The sequence below is a fragment of the Pseudophryne corroboree genome, chromosome 9 (genome assembly GCF_028390025.1).
Source record: "Pseudophryne corroboree isolate aPseCor3 chromosome 9, aPseCor3.hap2, whole genome shotgun sequence".
In the NCBI taxonomy this organism is placed as follows: Eukaryota; Metazoa; Chordata; class Amphibia; order Anura; family Myobatrachidae; genus Pseudophryne; species Pseudophryne corroboree.
This window is the reverse complement of record NC_086452.1, coordinates 177,619,393-177,640,534: the sequence shown is the minus strand read 5'-3', so window position 1 is coordinate 177,640,534 and position 21,142 is coordinate 177,619,393. Positions and strand designations below refer to the sequence as shown.

At 46.7% G+C, this 21,142-nt stretch overlaps 1 protein-coding gene across 4 annotated transcripts in view; it reads left to right on the top strand.

Moving 5' to 3' along the window:
* The window catches only part of KLHL20 (kelch like family member 20), a 133,247-nt gene that overhangs the window by 44,843 nt on the left and 67,262 nt on the right, over window positions 1-21,142 (top strand). For 3 of the 4 annotated variants that reach the window (XM_063939968.1, XM_063939966.1, XM_063939967.1), the window contains exon 3: window positions 20,232-20,805. In XM_063939968.1, the coding sequence (XP_063796038.1) occupies window positions 20,232-20,805 (574 nt within the window). Of the gene's footprint in view, window positions 1-16,608; window positions 16,726-20,231; window positions 20,806-21,142 lie in introns of those variants that run through there. The other variant, XM_063939969.1, reaches the window with a different exon arrangement.

The window sequence follows — 21,142 nt, the reverse complement described above, 5'->3', positions numbered from 1 at the left end:
CTCTGGACTGGCCAAGAAGAACTTGGTACACGGATCTGCTGGAAGATCCGAGGCCTCTTCCTCTTCGAGAGGACCTTCTGCAACAGGGGCCGTTTGCTTATCAAAACTTACCACGGCTATGTTTGACGGCATGGAGGTTAAATGCCAGATCTTAGCTCGTAAAGGCATTCTGAATAAGGTTATTCCTACCCTGATCCAGGCTAGGAAAGGAGTAACGTCTAAACATTACCATTGCATTTGGAAAAAGTATGTGTCTTTTTGTGAATCCAAGAAGTTTCCTACGGTGGAGTTTCAACTTGAGCGGTTTCTCCTCTTCCTGCAAGCAGGTGTGGATGTGGGCCTACGTTTGGGCTCCATAAAGGTCCAGATTTCGGCTTTGTCCATTTTGTTCCAGAAACAATTGGCTTCCCTCCCTGAGGTTCAGACTTTTTTGAAAGGGGTGCTGCACATCCTGCCTCCCTTTTTGTCTCCTACGGCACCTTGGGATCTTAATGTGGTGTTGCAGTTCCTGCAATCGGATTGGTTTGAGCCTTTACAGAAGGTTGAGGTCAAGTTTCTCACCTGGAAGGCGGTTACACGGTTGGCATTAGCATCTGCTAGACGTGTGTCTGAATTGGGGGCATTGGGCCTAATTCTGAGTTGATCGCAGCAGCAAATTTGTTAGCAGTTGGGCAAAACCATGTGCACTGCAGGGGGGACAGATATAACATATGCAGAGAGAGTTAGATTTTGGTGGCGTGTATTCAAACTGAAATCTAAATTGCAGTGTAAAAATAAAGCAGCCAGTATTTACCCTACACAGAAACGAAATAACCCACCCAAATCTAACTCTCTCTGCAAATGTTATATCTGCCCCCCCTGCAGTGCACATGGTTTTGCCCAATTGCTAACAAACTTGCTGGTGCGATCAACTCAGAATTACCCCCATTGTCCTGCATAAACCCCTACTTAATTTTCCATGAAGATAGAGCTGAGCTCAGGATGCGTCAGAAGTTTCTTCCACAGGTTGTCGTTTTTCATATCAACCAACCTATCGTGGTGCCAGTGGCTACTGACTCCTTAGTTACCTCAAAGTCCTTGGATGTTGTGAGGGCTTTGAAGATTTATGTGAAGAGAACTTCTCGTCACAGAAAGTCGGACTCTCCCTTTGTCCTGTATGATTCCAACAAGATTGGGTGTCCTGCTTCTAAGCAGACGATTTCTCGCTGGATCAGGTGCACTATCCAGCACGCTTATTCTACGGCAGGATTGCCTTGTCCAAAATCTGTTAAGGCCCACTTTACTCGTAAGGTGGGTTCTTCCTGGGCAGCTGCCGGGGTGTCTCGGCTTTACAGCTTTGCCGAGCGGCTACTTGTTCAGGGTCGAACACGTTTGCTAAGTTTTACAAATTCGATACTTTGGCCTCTGATGACCTAAAGTTTGGTCTATCGGTCCTGCAGGAGCCTCCGTGCTCTCCCTCCCATACTGGGAGCTTTGGTACATCCCCATGGTACTAATGTGGACCCCAGCATCATTTAGGACGTAAGAGAAAATAAGATTTTAATTACCTACCGGAAAATCCTTTTCTCGTAGTCCGTATAGGATGCTTGGCGCCCACCCAGCACTTCGTTCTCCTGCAGTTGTTACTTGGTTCGGTACTACCTTGTTACTTGGTTAAGTACTGTTGTTCAGCTGTTGCTGAATTGTTCAAGCTAGTTAGCTTGGTTTGCCTTATGTGTGAGCTTGTGTGAATCTCGCCACTATCTGTGTATTTCCTTCTCTCGAAGTATGTCCGTCTCCTCTGGCACAGTTTCTAGACTGGTAGGAGGGGCATAGAGAGAGAGGAGCCAACCCACACTATAACTCTTAAAGTGCCCATGGCTCCCAAGGGACACGTCTATACCCCATGGTACTAATGTGGATCCCAGCATCCTCTGTGGACTACGAGAAAAGTATTTACCGGTAGGTAATTAAAATCCTATTTTCTCTGACGTCCTAAGTGGATGCTGGGACTCCGTAAGGACCATGGGGAATAGCGGCTCCGCAGGAGACTGGGCACAACTATAAAGAAAGCTTTAGGTCTAACTGGTGTGCACTGGCTTCTCCCACTATGACCCTCCTCCAGACTTCAGTTAGAATCTTGTGCCCGGCTGAGCTGGATGCACACTAGGGGCTCTCCTGAGCTCCTAGAAAGAAAGTATATTTAGGTTTTTTATTTTACAGTGAGATCTGCTGGCAACAGACTCTCACTGCAGCGAGGGACTAAGGGGAGAAGAAGCGAACCTACCTAACAGGTGGTAGTTTGGGCTTCTTAGGCTACTGGACACCATTAGCTCCAGAGGGATCGACCGCAGGACCCGACCTTGGTGTTCGTTCCCGGAGCCGCGCCGCCGTCCCCCTTACAGAGCCAGAAGCATGAAGAGGTCCGGAAAATCGGCGGCAGAAGACTTCGGTCTTCACCAAGGTAGCGTACAGCACTGCAGCTGTGCTCCATTGCTCCTCATGTACACCTCACACTCCGGTCACTGATGGGTGCAGGGCGCTGGGGGGGGGGGGGGCGCCCTGAGGGCAATGTATGACACCTTGGCTGGTAAATCTACATCATATATAGTCCTAGAGGCTATATAGATGTAAAAATACCCCTGCCAGTATTCCAGAAAAAGCGGGAGAAGTCCGCCGGAAAAGGGGCGGGGCCATCTCCCTCAGCACACTGGCGCCATTTTTCCCTCACAGCTCCGCTGGAAGGAAGCTCCCTGGCTCTCCCCTGCAGTCTGAACACTACAGAAGGGTAAAAAAGAGAGGGGGGGGCACTAAATTTAGGCGCAGGATAGATATATATATATATATATATTGATATATAAAAAGCAGCTATAAGGGAAAACACTCATTTATAGTGGGATCCCTGTGTTATATAGCGCTCTGGTGTGTGCTGGCATACTCTCTCTCTGTCTCCCCAAAGGGCTTTGTGGGGTCCTGTCCTCTGTCAGAGCATTCCCTGTGTGTTTGCGGTGTGTCGGTACGGCTGTGTCGACATGTTTGATGAGGAGGCTTATGTGGAGGCGGAGCAGATACCTGTAAATGTGATGTCACCCCCTGCGGGGTCGATACCTGAGTGGATGGTGCTGTGGAAGGAATTACGCGACAGTGTCGACTCCTTGCATAAAAGGTTTGACGACATACCTAATGTGGGACAGCCGGCTTCTCAGCCTGTGCCTGCCCAGGCGTCTCAAAAGCCATCAGGGGCTCTAAAACGCCCGCTACCTCAGATGGCAGACACAGATGTCGACACGGATACTGACTCCAGTGTCGACGACGATGAGACTAATGTAACTTCCAGTAGGGCCACACGTTACATGATTGAGGCAATGAAAAATGTGTTGCACATTTCTGATGTTACCCCCGGTACCACAAAAAAGGGTATTATGTTTGGAGAGAAAAAACTACCAGTAGCTTTTCCTCCATCTGAGGAGTTAAATGAAGTGTGTGAAGAAGCGTGGGCTTCCCCTGATAAAAAGCTGGTAATTTCTAAGAGGTTACTAATGGCGTACCCTTTCCCGCCAGAGGATAGGTCACGCTGGGAAACATCCCCTAGGGTGGATAAAGCGCTCACACGCTTGTCAAAGAAGGTGGCACTACCGTCTCCGGATACGGCCGCCCTGAAGGAATCTGCTGATAGAAAGCAGGAGGCTATCCTGAAATCTATATATACACACACAGGTGTTATACTGAGACCGGCTATTGCTTCAGCCTGGATGTGCAGTGCTGCTGCTGCATGGTCAGATTCCCTGTCAGAAAATATAGATACCCTAGACAGGGACACTATATTGCTAACCGTAGAGCATATAAAAGACGCACTTTTATACATGAGGGATGCACAGAGGGATATTTGCCGGCTGGCATCCAAAATTAGTGCAATGTCCATTTCTGCCAGGAGAGGGTTATGGACTCGGCAGTGGACAGGAGATGCAGATTCCAAAAGACACACATGGAAGTTCTGCCTTATAAGGGTGAGGAGTTGTTCGGGGATGGTCTCTCGGACCTCGTTTCCACAGCAACAGCTGGGAAGTCTACATTTTTACCCCATGTTCCCTCACAACCAAAGAAAGCACCGTATTATCAGGTACAGTCCTTTCGGCCCAATAGGGGCAAGCGGGTTAAAGGCGCGTCCTTTCTGCCCAGAGGCAGAAACATCCCCTAGGGTGGATAAAGCGCTCACACGCTTGTCAAAGAAGGTGGCACTACCGTCTCCGGATACGGCCGCCCTGAAGGAATCTGCTGATAGAAAGCAGGAGGCTATCCTGAAATCTATATATACACACACAGGTGTTATACTGAGACCGGCTATTGCTTCAGCCTGGATGTGCAGTGCTGCTGCTGCATGGTCAGATTCCCTGTCAGAAAATATAGATACCCTAGACAGGGACACTATATTGCTAACCGTAGAGCATATAAAAGACGCACTTTTATACATGAGGGATGCACAGAGGGATATTTGCCGGCTGGCATCCAAAATTAGTGCAATGTCCATTTCTGCCAGGAGAGGGTTATGGACTCGGCAGTGGACAGGAGATGCAGATTCCAAAAGACACACATGGAAGTTCTGCCTTATAAGGGTGAGGAGTTGTTCGGGGATGGTCTCTCGGACCTCGTTTCCACAGCAACAGCTGGGAAGTCTACATTTTTACCCCATGTTCCCTCACAACCAAAGAAAGCACCGTATTATCAGGTACAGTCCTTTCGGGCCAATAGGGGCAAGCGGGTTAAAGGCGCGTCCTTTCTGCCCAGAGGCAGAGGTAGGGGAAAGAAGCTGCAGCATACAGCCAGTTCCCAGGAGCAAAAGTCCTCCCCCGCTTCCTCTAAGTCCACAGCATGACGCTGGTGCTCCACAGGCGGAGCCAGGTACGGTGGGGGCCCGTTTCAAATATTTCAGCAATCAGTGGGCTCGCTCACGGGTGGATCCCTGGATTTTTCAGATAGTATCTCAGGGGTACAAGCTGGAATTCGAGAAGTCTCCTCCCCGCCGTTTCCTCAAATCTGCCTTGCCAACCACTCCCTCAGGCAGGGAGGCAGTGTTACAGGCAATTCACAAGCTGTATTCACAACAGGTGATAGTAAAGGTACCCCTACTTCAACAAGGAAGGGGTTACTATTCCACAATGTTTGTGGTACCTAAACCGGACGGTTCGGTGAGACCCATTTTAAATTTGAAATCCTTGAACACATATATAAAAAAATTCAAGTTCAAGATGGAATCGCTCAGGGCGGTTATTGCAAGCCTGGACGAGGGGGATTACATGGTATCACTGGACATCAAGGATGCTTACCTGCATGTCCCCATTTACCATCCTCACCAGGAGTACCTCAGATTTGTGGTACATGATTGTCATTACCAATTCCAGACGTTGCCGTTCGGTCTATCCACGGCTCCGAGGGTCTTTACCAAGGTAATGGCCGAAATGATGATACTCCTTCGAAAGAAGGGAGTTTTAATTATCCCGTACTTGGACGATCTCCTGATAAAGGCGAGGTCCAGAGAGCAGTTGTTGGTCGGGGTAGCACTATCTCGGGAAGTGCTACAACAGCACGGCTGGATTCTAAACATTCCAAAGTCACAGCTGGTCCCTACGACACGTCTACTGTTCCTGGGGATGGTTCTGGACACAGAACAGAAAAAAGTGTTTCTCCCGGAGGAGAAGGCCAAGGAGCTGTCATCTCTAGTCAGTGGCCTCCTAAAACCAAAACAGGTGTCGGTGCATCACTGCACGCGGATCCTGGGAAAAATGGTAGCTTCCTACGAAGCGATTCCATTCGGCAGGTTTCATGCAAGAACCTTTCAGTGGGACCTGTTGGACAAGTGGTCCGGATCGCATCTTCAGATGCATCGTCTGATAACCCTGTCTCCAAGGACAAGGGTGTCTCTGCTGTGGTGGCTGCAGAGTGCTCATCTTCAAGAGGGCCGCAGATTCGGCATACAGGACTGGGTCCTGGTGACCACGGATGCCAGCCTTCGAGGCTGGGGGGCAGTCACACAGGGAAGAAACTTCCAAGGACTATGGTCAAGTCAGGAGACTTCCCTGCACATAAATATTCTGGAACTAAGGGCCATTTACAATGCCCTAAGTCAGGCAAAACCCCTGCTTCAAAACCAGCCGGTACTGATCCAGTCAGACAACATCACGGCGGTCGCCCATGTAAACCGACAGGGCGGCACGAGAAGCAGGACGGCAATGGCAGAAGCCACAAGGATTCTCCGATGGGCGGAAAATCACGTGTTAGCACTGTCAGCAGTGTTCATTCCGGGAGTGGACAACTGGGAAGCAGACTTCCTCAGCAGGCACGACCTCCACCCGGGAGAGTGGGGACTTCATCCAGAAGTCTTCCAAATGATTGTAAACCGTTGGGAAAGGCCACAGGTGGACATGATGGCGTCCCGCCTAAACAAAAAGCAAGAAAAGTATTGCGCCAGGTCAAGAGACCCGCAGGTGATAGCTGTGGACGCTCTAGTGACACCGTGGGTGTACCGGTCGGTTTATGTGTTCCCTCCTCTTCCTCTCATACCAAAGGTACTGAGAATAATACGGAGAAGAGGAGTAAGAACTATACTCATTGTTCCGGATTGGCCAAGAAGAGCTTGGTACCCGGAACTTCAAGAAATGATCTCGGAGGACCTATGGCCTCTACCGCTCAGACAAGACCTGCTGCTGCAGGGGACCAGTCTGTTCCAAGACTTACCGCGGCTGCGTTTGACGGCATGGCGGTTGAACACCGGATCCTGAAGGAAAAGGGCATTCCGGAGGAAGTCATTCCTACGCTGATTAAGGCTAGGAAAGAAGTAACCGCATACCATTATCACCGCATATGGCGAAAATATGTTGCGTGGTGTGAGGCCAGGAAGGCCCCAACGGAGGAATTTCAGCTGGGCCGTTTCCTGCACTTCCTACAGTCAGGGGGTGATTATGGGCCTTAAATTGGGTTCCATTAAGGTCCAGATTTCGGCTCTATCGATTTTCTTCCAGAGAGAACTGGCTTCACTACCTGAAGTTCAGACTTTTGTTAAGGGAGTGCTGCATATTCAGCCCCCTTTTGTGCCTCCAGTGGCACCTTGGGATCTCAACGTGGTGTTGGATTTCCTAAAGTCACATTGGTTTGAGCCACTGAAAACCGTGGATTTGAAATATCTCACATGGAAAGTGGTCATGTTGTTGGCCGTGGCTTCGGCCAGGCGTGTATCGGAATTGGCAGCTTTGTCATGTAAAAGCCCTTATCTGATTTTCCATATGGATAGGGCAGAATTGAGGACTCGTCCCCAGTTTCTCCCTAAAGTGGTATCAGCGTTTCATCTGAACCAACCTATTGCGGTGCCTGCGGCTACAAAAGACTTGGAGGCTTCCAAGTTGTTGGACGTAGTCAGGGCCCTGAAAATATATGTTTCCAGGACAGCTGGAGTCAGAAAGACTGACTCGCTATTTATCCTGTATGCGCCCAACAAGTTGGGTGCACCTGCTTCAAAGCAGACTATTGCTCGCTGGATCTGTAGTACGATTCAGCTTGCACATTCTGCGGCTGGACTGCCGCATCCTAAATCAGTGAAAGCCCATTCCACGAGGAAGGTGGGCTCTTCTTGGGCGGCTGCCCGAGGGGTCTCGGCTCTTCAACTTTGCCGAGCAGCTACTTGGTCGGGGTCAAACACGTTTGCTAAATTCTACAAGTTTGATACCCTGGCTGAGGAGGACCTAGAGTTTGCCCATTCGGTGCTGCAGAGTCATCCGCACTCTCTCGCCCGTTTGGGAGCTTTGGTATAATCCCCATGGTCCTTACGGAGTCCCAGCATCCACTTAGGACGTCAGAGAAAATAAGAATTTACTCACCGGTAATTCTATTTCTCGTAGTCCGTAGTGGATGCTCGGCGCCCATCCCAAGTGCGGATTGTCTGCAATACTTGTATATAGTTATTGCTTAACTACAGGGTTATTGTTGAGCCATCTGTTGAGAGGCTCAGTTGTTATCATGCTGTTAACTGGGTATTGTATCACGAGTTATACGGTGTGATTGGTGTGGCTGGTATGAGTCCTACCTGGGATTCAAAATCCTTCCTTCCTTGTGTCAGCTCTTCCGGGCACAGTATCCTAACTGAAGTCTGGAGGAGGGTCATAGTGGGAGGAGCCAGAGCACACCAGTTAGACCTAAAGCTTTCTTTATAGTTGTGCCCAGTCTCCTGCGGAGCCGCTATTCCCCATGGTCCTTACAGAGTCCCAGCATCCGCTACGGACTACGAGAAATAGAATTACCGGTGAGTAAATTCTTATTTTAAGAGTGCGATTGAGAAGTGACTGCTAGAATCTGGTTGGTTGCTATGGTCAACACTACCACTTGTATGTTTAGAAGTTTTAAGAAATCTAGCCCCTAAGGCTTATTAGTGGTGACCAGATTAAAGGGCAGTACACATGGGAAGAGATGTGTGCTGAGCGATCTGTCACAGACTGCTCAGCACACATCTCTCCCCCTACTCAGCACACAGCGATGTGCTAGATTGTGCCTGCATGCAGGCCAATCTAGCACCGGCGATAGCGGCACGCGGGGCCGCGCATCACTATCGCTGTGGGGCATACACACAGAGAGATCCGTGCTTAAAATCTAAGTAATCTAGTCAGATTGTTTAGATTTTAAGCATGGATCTCTCTGTGTGTACCCCCCTTAACCTTCCACTACACTAGTACTGTAAATTTGACTCAAGATCTTACCATAAGTAAATATATTAAGTTTTGGCATTAAGACACCCTATAGGCTCTGACCCATTGCATACAATTTGTATGCATGTGTAACATTTCGCATAAATAACTTAGCACTGTTTTTTTTAATAATTTAGTATATAAATAGGCTAATAGCATTGGACAGTGGTTCCCAAACATTTTTGAATCACGGCGCCCTAGAGTATCAGAATTGTTTTCACGGCATCCTTAGGATAAGCGTTTCTTATTGAGAAATTTATAAGAATGTATTAAATGAAGTAAATTTTGTTTATCATGATTAGGTTTATAAGTGTGTGGTGAGGGACAGGATTTGCTTCTGTTCTTCCACATATTTTAGGACTGTCAGCCACCAGCACTGGTTTTTCATATTACATTGAATATAAATAATTTAAATTGGTCCTGCACCACCAACCCGGGGAACCCCTGCAAGTGTCCCGAGACACCCCATTGTGCCACAGCGCACAGTTTGAGAACCACTGGCATTGGCCACTCTGTAACTCCCCATTACAGGAATTCTAGCACAAATCATATTCGACTGACAGGGCTGTTGTTGATGTTCCTCTCCTAGAGCAACCATCTTTCACATACCCTATAAAGTACATGGCTGTGGTCTCTGATAAATTACCTCTCTCCCTTGTTTTTTTTGGAAAACTATTTTGTGGTAGGTGTGTGTGTTTTTTTTTGTTGTTGTTTTTTTTTTTTATATATAGCAGAATCAGTATTTTGGGGGGGAATTCAATTAGCCGCAAAATGCAATTTTCCTGATAAAACCAGATATATTATCGCAACCCAAGATAAGCCCCTATTTAGTTGTCTTAAAAAAACTATCAGCGATAATTCTCCGTAGGTATACCGCAATTTTCACTTGACCGCCTCTGAGCAGGTGATAAGCTCGGGGAAAACCCCTTCTTTAAGGTAAAAAAGTTGGTATTTGGTTCAGAATGCCTGGGACACCCCTCTGAATGACTGATTAGGCTCTTAGGGGTTTTAAAGTATAAAGTGATGGAATTTGGGGTACAAGGAATGGGACTGGTATAATGGGGTGATTTATGAGTGGGACAGGTGTTTTTAGGCTTGCAGGTGGGAGTAATCGTTTTTTTTTTTTTTTGTGGCTTAAAATGACCCAAATATTTACCTGTACCCACAATATAAAAGCAAGTGCATTCTATAACCCAATTTTAGTACCCCAAATCCTATTATTATGACCACTAATAGACACATACACTGTTTTCCTATCTTAGTTTGGCTTTGGGAGTACAGGCAGAATTCTACACATTCTCCTACACTTTTCTCTGGTTTTAACGGCAGCAATTACTGAAATAATCCCGTTATTGCAAATTTGCGATAGTATAGGTCATATCGCGGGAGAGCGCAAATCCACAAAAAGCCGCAAAAGTCCGATTGAGGTGATTAATGAGTTTTATGGTAAGAACTTACCTTTGTTAAAACTTTCTGCGAGGTACACTGGGCTCCACAAGGAATGGACAATGGGGTGTAGAGTAGGATCTTGATCCGAGGCACCAACAGGCTCAAAGCTTTGACTGTTCCCAGAATGCATAGCGCCGCCTCCTATATCACCCCGCCTCCCTGCACAGGATCTCTGTTTTTAGTTAATCAGTCCAATGCAGTAGCAGGAAAAGAGACGACAACGGTTAGTAGCCACAACACCGCATTCACCCGACAGGAGACGTGTCAGCGGCTAATGCCACACCAACCCAAAGAAGCGAAGTGCGTCAGGGTGGGCGCCTTGTGGAGCCCAGTGTACCTCGCAGAAAGAGTTTTAACAAAGGTAAGTTCTTACCATAAAACTCGTTTTCTGCTGCGGGGTACACTGGGCTCCACAAGGAATGGACAATGGGGATGTCCTAAAGCATTTCCTTATGGGAGGGGACACACTGTAGCCGGCACAAGAACCCAGCGTCCAAAGGAAGCATCCTGGGAAGCGGCAGTATCGAAGGCATAGAACCTTATGAACGTGTTCACGGAGGACCACGTAGCCGCCTTGCACAATTGTTCAAGGGTCGCACCACGTTGGGCCGCCCAAGAAGGTCCAACAGACCGAGTAGAATGGGCCGTAATGTGATCAGGAACAGAGAGACCAGCCTTCACATAAGCATGTGCAATCACCATTCTAATCCATCTGGCCAAAGTTTGCTTGTGAGCAGGCCAGCCCCGTTTGTGAAACCTAAACACAACAAAAAGAGAATCAGATTTCCTAATAGGAGCAGTTCTCTTCACATATATATATGGAGAGCCCGTACCACATCCAAAGACCGCTCTTTGGGAGACAGATCAGGAGAAACGAGTGCTGGAACTACAATCTCCTGATTAAGGTGGAACGAAGAAACCACCTTAGGTAGATAGTCGGGACGAGTCCCAAGAACCGCCCGGTCATGGTGAAATATCAGATATGGGGAACTACAGGACAAGGCACCCAAATCCGACACTCTTCTAGCGGAAGCAATAGCCAGCAGAAACACCACCTTAAGGGAAAACCACTTAAGGTCAGCTGGAGCAAGAGGTTCAAACGGAGACTCTTGTTACGCCTCCAAAACCACCGACAAGTCCCAAGGAGCCACAGGCGGGACATAGGGAGGTTGAATACGCAACACGCCCTGAGTAAAGGTATGCACATTAGATAAGGTGGCAATTTTTCTCTGAAACCACACGACAAGGCAGATATTTGAACCTTGAGGGAGGCCAGACGCAGGCCTAAGTCCAGGCCCTGCTGAAGAAAAGCCAACAACTTGGCTATACTAAACTTGGAAGCGTCATAATCGTTAGATGCGCACCAAACAAAGTAAGAATGCCAGACCCTATAGTAAATCCGAGCCGAAGCCGGTTTCCGGGCCCGCAGCATAGTTTGAATGACCGCCTCAGAAAACCCTTTAGCCCTTAAGACGGAAGCTTCAAGAGCCACGCCATCAAAGACAGCCGGGCTAGGTCCTGGTAGACACAGAGCCCCTGAACGAGGAGGTCTGGGCGTTGTGGAAGTAGAATTGGACGCTCTGACGATAGGCCTTGCAGGTCTGAAAACCAGTGCCGTCTGTGCCACGCTGGAGCTATGAGAAGCAGAATTCCTTTTTCTTGCTTGAACTTCCGAATTACCCTGGGCAGGAGTGACACCGGAGGGAACACGTACGGCAGCCGAAATCTCCACGGTAATGCCAGCGCATCCACGAATGCTGCTTGAGGATACCTTGTCCTTGCTCCGAAGACCAAAACCTTGTGATTGTGTCGAGACGCCATCAGATCTACGTCTGGAAGGCCCCACCTTTCCACTAGGAGTTGAAACACTTCTGGATGGAGGCTCCACTCGCCGGCATGCACGTCCTGACGACTGAGAAAGTCCGCTTCCCAATTCAGGACTCCCGGAATGAAGATTGCCGATATGGCCGGTAGATGGCGTTCTGCCCACTGTAGAATCCATGAGACTTCCTTCATTGCTAGGCGGCTTCGAGTTCCGCCTTTATGATTTATGTAAGCCACTGTGATGGCGTTGTCCGACTGTACTTGAACAGGACGGTTCTGAATTAAATGCTGGGCTAGGTTCAAGGCATTGAAGACCGCCCGCAACTCCAGAATATTGATCGAGAGGAGGGACTCCTCCTTGGTCCACCGCCCCTGAAGGGAGTGTTGCTCCAGCACAGTGCCCCAACCTCGTAGACTGGCAACTGTCGTCAACAGGACCCAGTCAGATATCCAGAACGGACGGCCCCTGCACAGTTGTTGGTCCCGGAGCCACCAGAGCAGCGACAGACGGACCTCCGGAGTCAATAAGATCATTTGAGACCTGATCCGGTGAGGCAGGCCGTCCCATTTGGCTAGAAACAGCCTCTGGAGAGGGCGAGAGTGAAATTGAGCGTACTCCACCATGTCGAATGCTGACACCATGAGGCTCAGCACCTGCATCGCCGAATGTATCGACACTTGCGGACGAGAAAGGAAGCAACGAATCCTGTCCTGAAGCTTCAGGACTTTCTCCTGAGACAGGAACAACCGCTGGTTGTGAGTGCCCAACAGCACTCCCGGGTGCATCATGCTCTGAGCAGGGACTAGGGAGGATTTCTTCTAGTTGATGATCCACCCTTGGGCTTGTAGAAACCGGACCGTCATATCCAGATGACACAGGAGAAGATCTGGGGAATTTACCAGGATTAACAAGTCGTCCAGATACGGCAGTTTCCTGACCCCTTGACGGCGGAGTACTACCGTCATCACCGCCATAACTTTGGTAAAGACTAGCGGAGCCGTTGTTAAACCAAGAGGTAACGCCCGAAACTGGTAATGGATGTTGCCAATAGCAAACCTCAGGTATTGTTGATGTGACACTGCTATAGGAATATGCAGGTAAGCATCCTGTATGTCCAGGGAGACGATGTAGTCCCCAGGTTCCAAGGCCAGAACTATAGAGCGAAGGGTTTCCATCCAGAACTTGGAAACCTTCACAAACCTGTTCAGTGCCTTGAGGTTGAGAATGGGCCGGGAGGACCCATTCGGTTTCGGGACTAGAAACAGCGGAGAATAGTCCCCCAGGCCCCTCTGCGCAAGAGGCACCTGTACTACGACTCCTGTGTCCAGGAGGGTCTGTACCACCGAATGTAGAGTGTTTGCATTTGTCTTGTCCAACGGGACATCTGTCTGGCAAAATCGATGAGGGGGTCGGTTTTTGAAGGCTATGTCGTAACCTCGAGTGACTATTTCCCGTACCCAGGCATCTGAAGTGGTCTTCAACCATTCCTGGGTATACCCCAGAAGCCATCCCCCCACCCTGGGATCCCCCAGAGGGAGGACCGCCCCGTCATGCGGCAGGCTTATCTGTCTTGGAAGCTGGCTGACGGTCCGCCCAGACACTTTTGGGCTTAGGCTTACCAGGTTTGGAAGTGCGAGCCTGCTTGTTGTACGCCTGACCTTTTTGCTTTACCTGAAGGGCGAAAGGAAGTACCTTTAGCCTTCGACACAGAAGGAGCAGTACTTGGCAGACAGGCAGTTTTGTCAGTAGCCAGGTCAGCCACAATCTTATTCTGTTTGGGGAGGATTTAAATATCTCCCTTAAAAGGGAGTACCTCCAGGGTTTTTCTAGAGTCCAGATCCACAGACCAGGATCTCAGCCACAATATCCGGCGAGCCAGGACTGACGTAGTAGAGGCCTTGGCTGCTAGGATACCGGCATCCGAAGCCGCCTCTTTAATATAACGAGAAGCTGTGACAATATAAGACCAGCATTGTCTAGCATGGTCAGAGGAGATTTCAGCATCTAACTCCAAGGCCCATGCTTCAATGGCCTCTGCAGCCCAACTAGCTGCAATAGTGGGCCTTTGTGCAGCACCCGTGAGGGTGTAAATCGCTTTCAGACAACCCTCCACACGTTTATCCGTAGACTCTTTTAGAGACGTGACGGTGGTGACCGGTAGAGCTGAGGAAACCACCATCCTAGCCACATGTGAGTCCACTGGAGGAGGCGTTTCCGAATTCTTAGACCGCTCCGGCGCGAGTGAATAGCAAGCCAGCATCTTCTTTTGAGGCACAAACTTCGTACCCGGGTTTTCCCAGGGTTCCTGACGTATATCAATTAGGTGGTCAGAGTGAGGTAAAACTTGTTTAATCACCTTCTGACGCTTGAACCTATCTGGTTTCTTAGGAGGAACGGATGGCTCGGGATCATCCGTAATCTGTAAAATTAACTTAATAGCCTCCAAAAGATCAGGAACATCCACATGTGAACCACCCTCCCCATCAGCCGTATCTGAGTCAGAACCTGTGGGGTCAGTGTAAGTGCCGTCTTTATCCGACGAGGTGTCAGTGACAGCAGTGGATTGTGAGGAGACAAGCGCTCGCTTAGAGGACCCATTGGACGTAGGCGAGCGACAGTCAGACTTTTTAGTAGTCGGGGACTGGTTCAACTTCTTTATTTGAGCAGATAAATCGGCCGCCCACAGCGGGTCAGCTGCAGGGACCACAAACGGTTGTACCGGCATTGGTTGTCCCATAGGGGGTGTTAGTTTATGAACTAGCGTTTGCAGAAGCGTGGATAAAGCGGCCCACGGCGGGTCATTATTTGCCCCCGTTGCCACTGTCCCACTGGGGGGGCAAGGAGCCCCCAAAACCAGAGCCGAAAGCTGCTATATTCTCCTCATAGGTATCTGTGGCTTCAGCAACACCGGCAGTGTGTTCAGCCCCAGAACTGTTACCCTCAGAAGCAGGCATGATATAACTTGCAGTATCGGGTAACACAGTACAATTTGTCAGCAGCACAATACCTCTAGCCCAAACCCCTGCGCAGTGTAGTCAGCACCAGCAGAGATAAAGAAGAGATATGGCGACTAAATCGCAGAGAAAAATGCGTAATACAGTATATCTTTGTGAAAATCCTATATTGGATAAAACCTGACGCACCAAGCCCCCTCAGGTTATAGAATATAGGGATAGCAGGTTGCGTGAAAGACACGAAATGGACACCACTCCGCTATCAAATGCACACACAAATAGTCACAGTTGGACAATGCAGAGGTTATTACTAACAATAATACTGCACTGGACTAGCTTACACAGCTATATAACAATAGATATAACAGTACACACACCGTAAGAACTGGGTGTATATCACAGGGTAATTGTACTAGGAAACCCTGACTAAATGCACTCTTTCTTAACTAACACTGACTAAAAAAGGCAGGTAGAATACTTAATTGTGTTTTAAAGTCACAGCACTGACAACCAGGCGGCTTTACATAGGAGGATTTGCCCAAGCATTCCCAGAAACAGTGAACTGAGGGATAATGGCGCCGCAGATACTGCCAGGGAGTGAGGGAGAGACAGATATGCAGCTCCAGGGCGGGAACATTTGCAGAAAATGGCGCCCTGAGGCTGGAGGAGGAGCTTCAGGTCCAAGCTCTATCCCCCTGCTGGCAAAACCACCGGGTACTGCGGGCTCTAATAAAACGGTTTATAGAGAGAACCTGACCTGTCCCATGCCCTGGTGATCTAGTGGTATCGCCTGTACTGCCACAGTGTCCACCGCCAGCGCGCGCGGCCCGCCTCCCACTGACCGCGCCGGATCGCGATAAAGACCGGGTCCCGCAAGCGGGACCCACTTACCACCTCCCGAAGCGCGGCCACGCGATCCCGGGGAGCCCCCGTCGTGTGTGCCCGATAAGAAGAAAACCGGAGCCTCCTGCTGTAGTTACCCGGCAACCAGGGCACGGGAGTGTACAGCGCCGCTGGGGAGAGCCGGAGCTGCAGCCGTGAATGTCCACTGACATGTAACACTGCTGCTGCCCTTGAAGTCTTCACTTTTTTCCTCAGAAAAAAAGCTCTTCTTAGGGCTGCCTGGAGCAGCCCCTATGTTAAGTGCCTGCTACTGCAGCACCAACTACAAAACTGAGATCCTGTGCAGGGAGGCGGGGTGATATAGGAGGCGGCGCTATGCATTCTGGGAACAGTCAAAGCTTTGAGCCTGTTGGTGCCTCGGATCAAGATCCTACTCTACACCCCATTGTCCAATCCTTGTGGAGCCCAGTGTACCCCGCAGCAGAAAATGGCATTATTGTGGCTAATTTAAATATATGCCCCCTTTGTATTAATATCTGTATGTCATGTCCTGTATGTGCAGTCAGTTATACTAATGGTGGTTGATGAGCACATGATTCTGGAAAATGCGTTTAAATATTTATTACTTCTATAATTCCAGAAATGTGTTGCAGCCCCATAATGCGTATCCTCCCTTCCCTGCCTTTTCTATATTTAAATTTGATTAAATGTTCTTCCCTATGCCAAGAGCGGAGATAGATTGCTAAGGCCCTTTGCCATGTAGCCCCAGATCTAGTTTCACTTTGCAGCTGTTGGATTAATGAAATGAGCCAGAGAAGCGCACCCTGTGTGTCGTTTACTCAACACTTTCCTCAGTCTTGTGGTCCCAGAAGCAGCAGCAGCCGCTAGCCGTGCCCGTTCCGGAGTAAGGAGGGAAAAGCTCACAGATGCCAGATCTCATAGCCTGGTAATAGGTCTTACACACTGCAGATCAATTGAATAAAATGTTATGGGGAAACTTGTGTGTATGTATACTGTATATACAATACGTGTTTTGTGCTGTCTATGTATAACAGGTTTGTGTGAACTGTTATGTTTTTTTTTCTGCTCCTTTTCTTTGTTTTGGTAATCCAATATCTCTGTGTCTCTGTTCTACTATAATACCCTGCTACTTGTATGTATTTACCATGCTTTATAGTATATTGCTACTTACATTCAGTCACTTTGGAGACTGTTTTGTTGAGGTATTATAATATTTTCATGTATACATGTATTAATAGTATAGCAAAGGGTTTTTTGTTTGTTTTTTGTAAAAATTTAATTTGATATACAACATAAGGTGCATACACACTCTGTGATATTTTAGACGATATCGCTCATTTTCACCCTTCTGAATATCATTTAAAATATTGCCCAGTGTGTGCACTACGACCGTTGAGTAATGCACGCTTCCATGCATTATCGTCCCCCTCCGTCGCCTTGTGCATGCAGGGCAATTTGGACTTATCGTCCAAAACGGCACATTCGGGCCGGACGCGCGTGACGTTGCTGAACTATATCCGTGGCAGTATCGTTCAGTGGGTACGCACTATATCGGCCACCAGGAGGGTAGGGCAAATACTAAGCGGTATCGCTCAAGGAGCTTATCGACAAGTGTATGTGCCTATACTTGCACATGCAGACATAGGAATTGGAGAAGGGTGTGCGGTTGTTTTGTTATGACAATCTTTTTAAATAAATATGTTCTTTTTTTTATACATTTGTTGAGTAGAGAGATTTCGAGAGAGTCTAAAACTGTACAGAAATGAGATTAGTGGATAAAGGCACATACCATCCTTTTAAAGTGGGACACTTGAATTACACAGGTTTTGTGGCTGGCTGACTTCATTTTTTTCTGGTTTTAGTTAGCCACAGAACCTCTGTAATCTATCAGTGTTCTGGTTTAAAGGGATGGGATGGTAAGCCTAATAAAGGGGTGTGCAGGCAGTTTTTTTCTTTGTAGTACATACTGTATAAGGGGAAAGGGATGCAATTGTAATCTCTACTTTCAATGAGATGCACTTGATGGAGAAGCATATTTGTAGAAACATTATATTTTTTATTTTTTTTAGACAATCATGATGTCCACTCACTTTAATCATTAATTAAAGCTATACATCAGAATAAACAACAGAGTTCGAATTAAAATAAATTGAAAGGTTTAGTAAACAGAAGGGTTGTTGTTTTTTTGGTGTGACATTACACTTACTCACTATGTGCCTCTTCACATTTTTCTCCTCTTGAAATGTGAAGATGAATGGGCCATCTTTTACAGTTCTGAAAAATCTTATCAGTGGGTGCTGGTTAATCTCATGGCTTGCTTTAACTAAGACGGTCACAATACTTAAATACAGTGTCAACCTTATAGTTAAGGCGCTTAGCTTAATTCTTCAGTCTGCTAAATTAAAAGTAAGAAAATTACCTTTTGAACAACCAACACCTATTTTATTTAGATTGAGCCTGATAAAGTTAAGAAAAGATGCATGTCATCATCAATTTTTTAACTTGCATATGGATGTACAAAAAAATACGCATTTTAGGTAACCTATTGTCCAGAAATAGGACACCTCTGAAATGGAGGTGGTTCATCTGGCCCGGATGCCGTTACTATACTGAATTTGCATGCAAGCATCCCCAGGGTGCCTCTCCAACTACCCATGGGGCTGTTGGAATAAATTATGCACAACCCATAATGTGGGAACAAGTTCTGTGCATGAGTAGTGTGACAGATCATACTCCTAAATCAGGCCATCTGCATACAAATGCACAAGACGCACAGAATTTGAATGTACAAATAAAATGCTCAGTATTTTTGAAGTAATATGTTCCCTTTTGTAAGGCATCTGAAGATGAACAAGTGGATGTTATGTTCTCATGTCTCACTGTGAAATGATATGTCATCTTTTTACAGTTAGCATGCAGGTGTTGCTTTTGTTAGACACATAAATTACCTTGTTTTGTTCTATCTGTATAATCCCAGCGCTTTTATACAAAAGAAACTTTTGTTTTGTAAAAAAAAAATCTCCTGCTGCAAAGTTATCACAGCTCGCTAGGCTATAACAAGAGAGAAAAAAAATATAAAATTAAATATATATAATATATAGACACACACCATATCACTGCGCTTGGAGATTGTTATTACTGTTAAGATACAAATTGTGCGGTTTATTAAATAAATGGACTCAACGAAGCTCAATACTCAAAAATAATTTATAATATGTAGCAATATTTATTTTAATATGACTAAAAACTCTTTCAGTCACACAGATAGAGTTGCTGCATGAACTGTTTTTATTAACTTGTTACAATTAATGTTTGTGCTTGCAAGCTTATGACCTTTTGATACTTTATCATCACGTATATAGTTATTATTGCTGTTTGAAATATTGCTACATATGATTATAAACTACTTTTGTATATTATTGAGCTTTGTTGAGTCCATTTATCTATGTCCTTTTTTGTGCTGTCCAATTTGTTGGTGGTGAATTGATGGTCTGTGCATGATTGTCAGATTTATACTGTTCTAGGAACATTACAGTTAAACATTTATGCAGTTATATATCAATATATACACTGGAAGCCCCATGTCTGAGAGATGTTTTTTGTTCAAAAGTTATCGCTTGGTATTTGTAAGCAAAACTTCATGCCTTGTTCATAACCGTTTGGCAAGAAGGGGCACTGTTCCACTTTAGTCTATGGAAAGCACTTCAGTATGAAAACTGACTAATGTTAAGGGTAGAAGGAACTTCTACTACAATAAACGCATAACATACAAACCTAGAAATACACCATTAAATTCAGGTTAGTCGATAAGAATTTAGACCGATCCCATCGAAGGGAATTTCACGTTACCTTGGGACCTTGTTCCTTGATTGTAGTTCCTCAAAACTAATTAATCACCTCCCTAGTTTGGAATAGCCCACTATTTACATAGTGCTAATACTGCATTAACTTGGATAAAACGGACATTTATTTGTTCACATGAATCGTACAAAAATATTTAATAGCATATTTTATAAAGGTGCAGTGTATATGCACAGGCAGCACCTTTGGGCCTTAGGACCAATTGTTATGTAATGTTAATATATGCAGATAAGCAAGTCTGTATTATGAAAGTTCTATTCAAAGAAATATATATGCTCCTTTTTAAAAAATATAATAAAAGAAGTCTGTAGTGTCTCTGATTCTGTTTAACAAATATAAGTTTACACCCAATTGTACAGAAGCTCAGGTAAAGGAATATCCGATGAGTAGTCTTCACTTGCAGGACCTAGGACAAAAACTATTGTCTTTGTCAGTTTTTTCCAAAAATTTGATTCGGCTTGTACGTTTCTTGCATACAGTAATGCTGGTGGAGAATTTGGAGAACTGTGTGCCCACATGCTCAGTGTTTGTTGGCTGTAAATTACTGATTGTGTCTGGTTTTATTCTCAGGTGTCTCAGCACTCGCCCAGGTGAGACTGGAATGGATGTGACGAGCCGTTGCACCCTGGGAGATCCCAACAAGTTACCGGAGGGGGTCCCACAACCGGCCCGCATGCCTTATGTCTCCGATAAACATCCACGGCAGACCCTGGAGGTCATCAACCTCTTGCGGAAGCATAGAGAGCTCTGTGATGTGGTGCTTGTGGTTGGTGCCAAGAAGATCTATGCCCATCGGGTTATCCTCTCCGCTTGCAGCCCGTACTTTCGGGCAATGTTTACGGGAGAGCTAGCTGAAAGTCGACAGACAGAGGTAGTGATCCGGGACATTGATGAGCGAGCCATGGAATTGCTTATTGACTTCTCATACACTTCACAAATAACGGTTGAAGAGGGCAATGTGCAAACACTGCTGCCAGCTGCCTGTCTTCTTCAGCTTGCCGAAATCCAGGAGGCCTGCTGTGAATTCCTGAAAAGGCAACTTGACCCATCCAACTGTCTAGGGATCCGAGCCTTTGCTGACACTCACTCATGCAGAGAGTTGCTAAGGATTGCAGATAAATTTACCCAGCATAATTTCCAAGAGGTAAGATGTGCAGTGCAGAAAGTCAATGCTTTATGTGGGATAATGTTTCCCAACAGTTGCGTGTTTGCTGTCGTTGATAAATGACAAAAGTGACCCTGTAATGACAACTAAAGGACACCACCTTTGCACAACCAAAACACATGTTGTACTTAAACACCACAGTGGTATCCTCTAGCCAAATTTCAATATCCTTCCCACGAGTCTCTGATTGCACACTTAAGGGTTATATCCTATTTATTTCACTAGTTTCCAAGAATAGTGTCCCAGGCTGTTAAAATACCCTTGCAGTTTGGGAATATAATGATTTTAGAAAACAAAAACATAAGAAGCTACATTG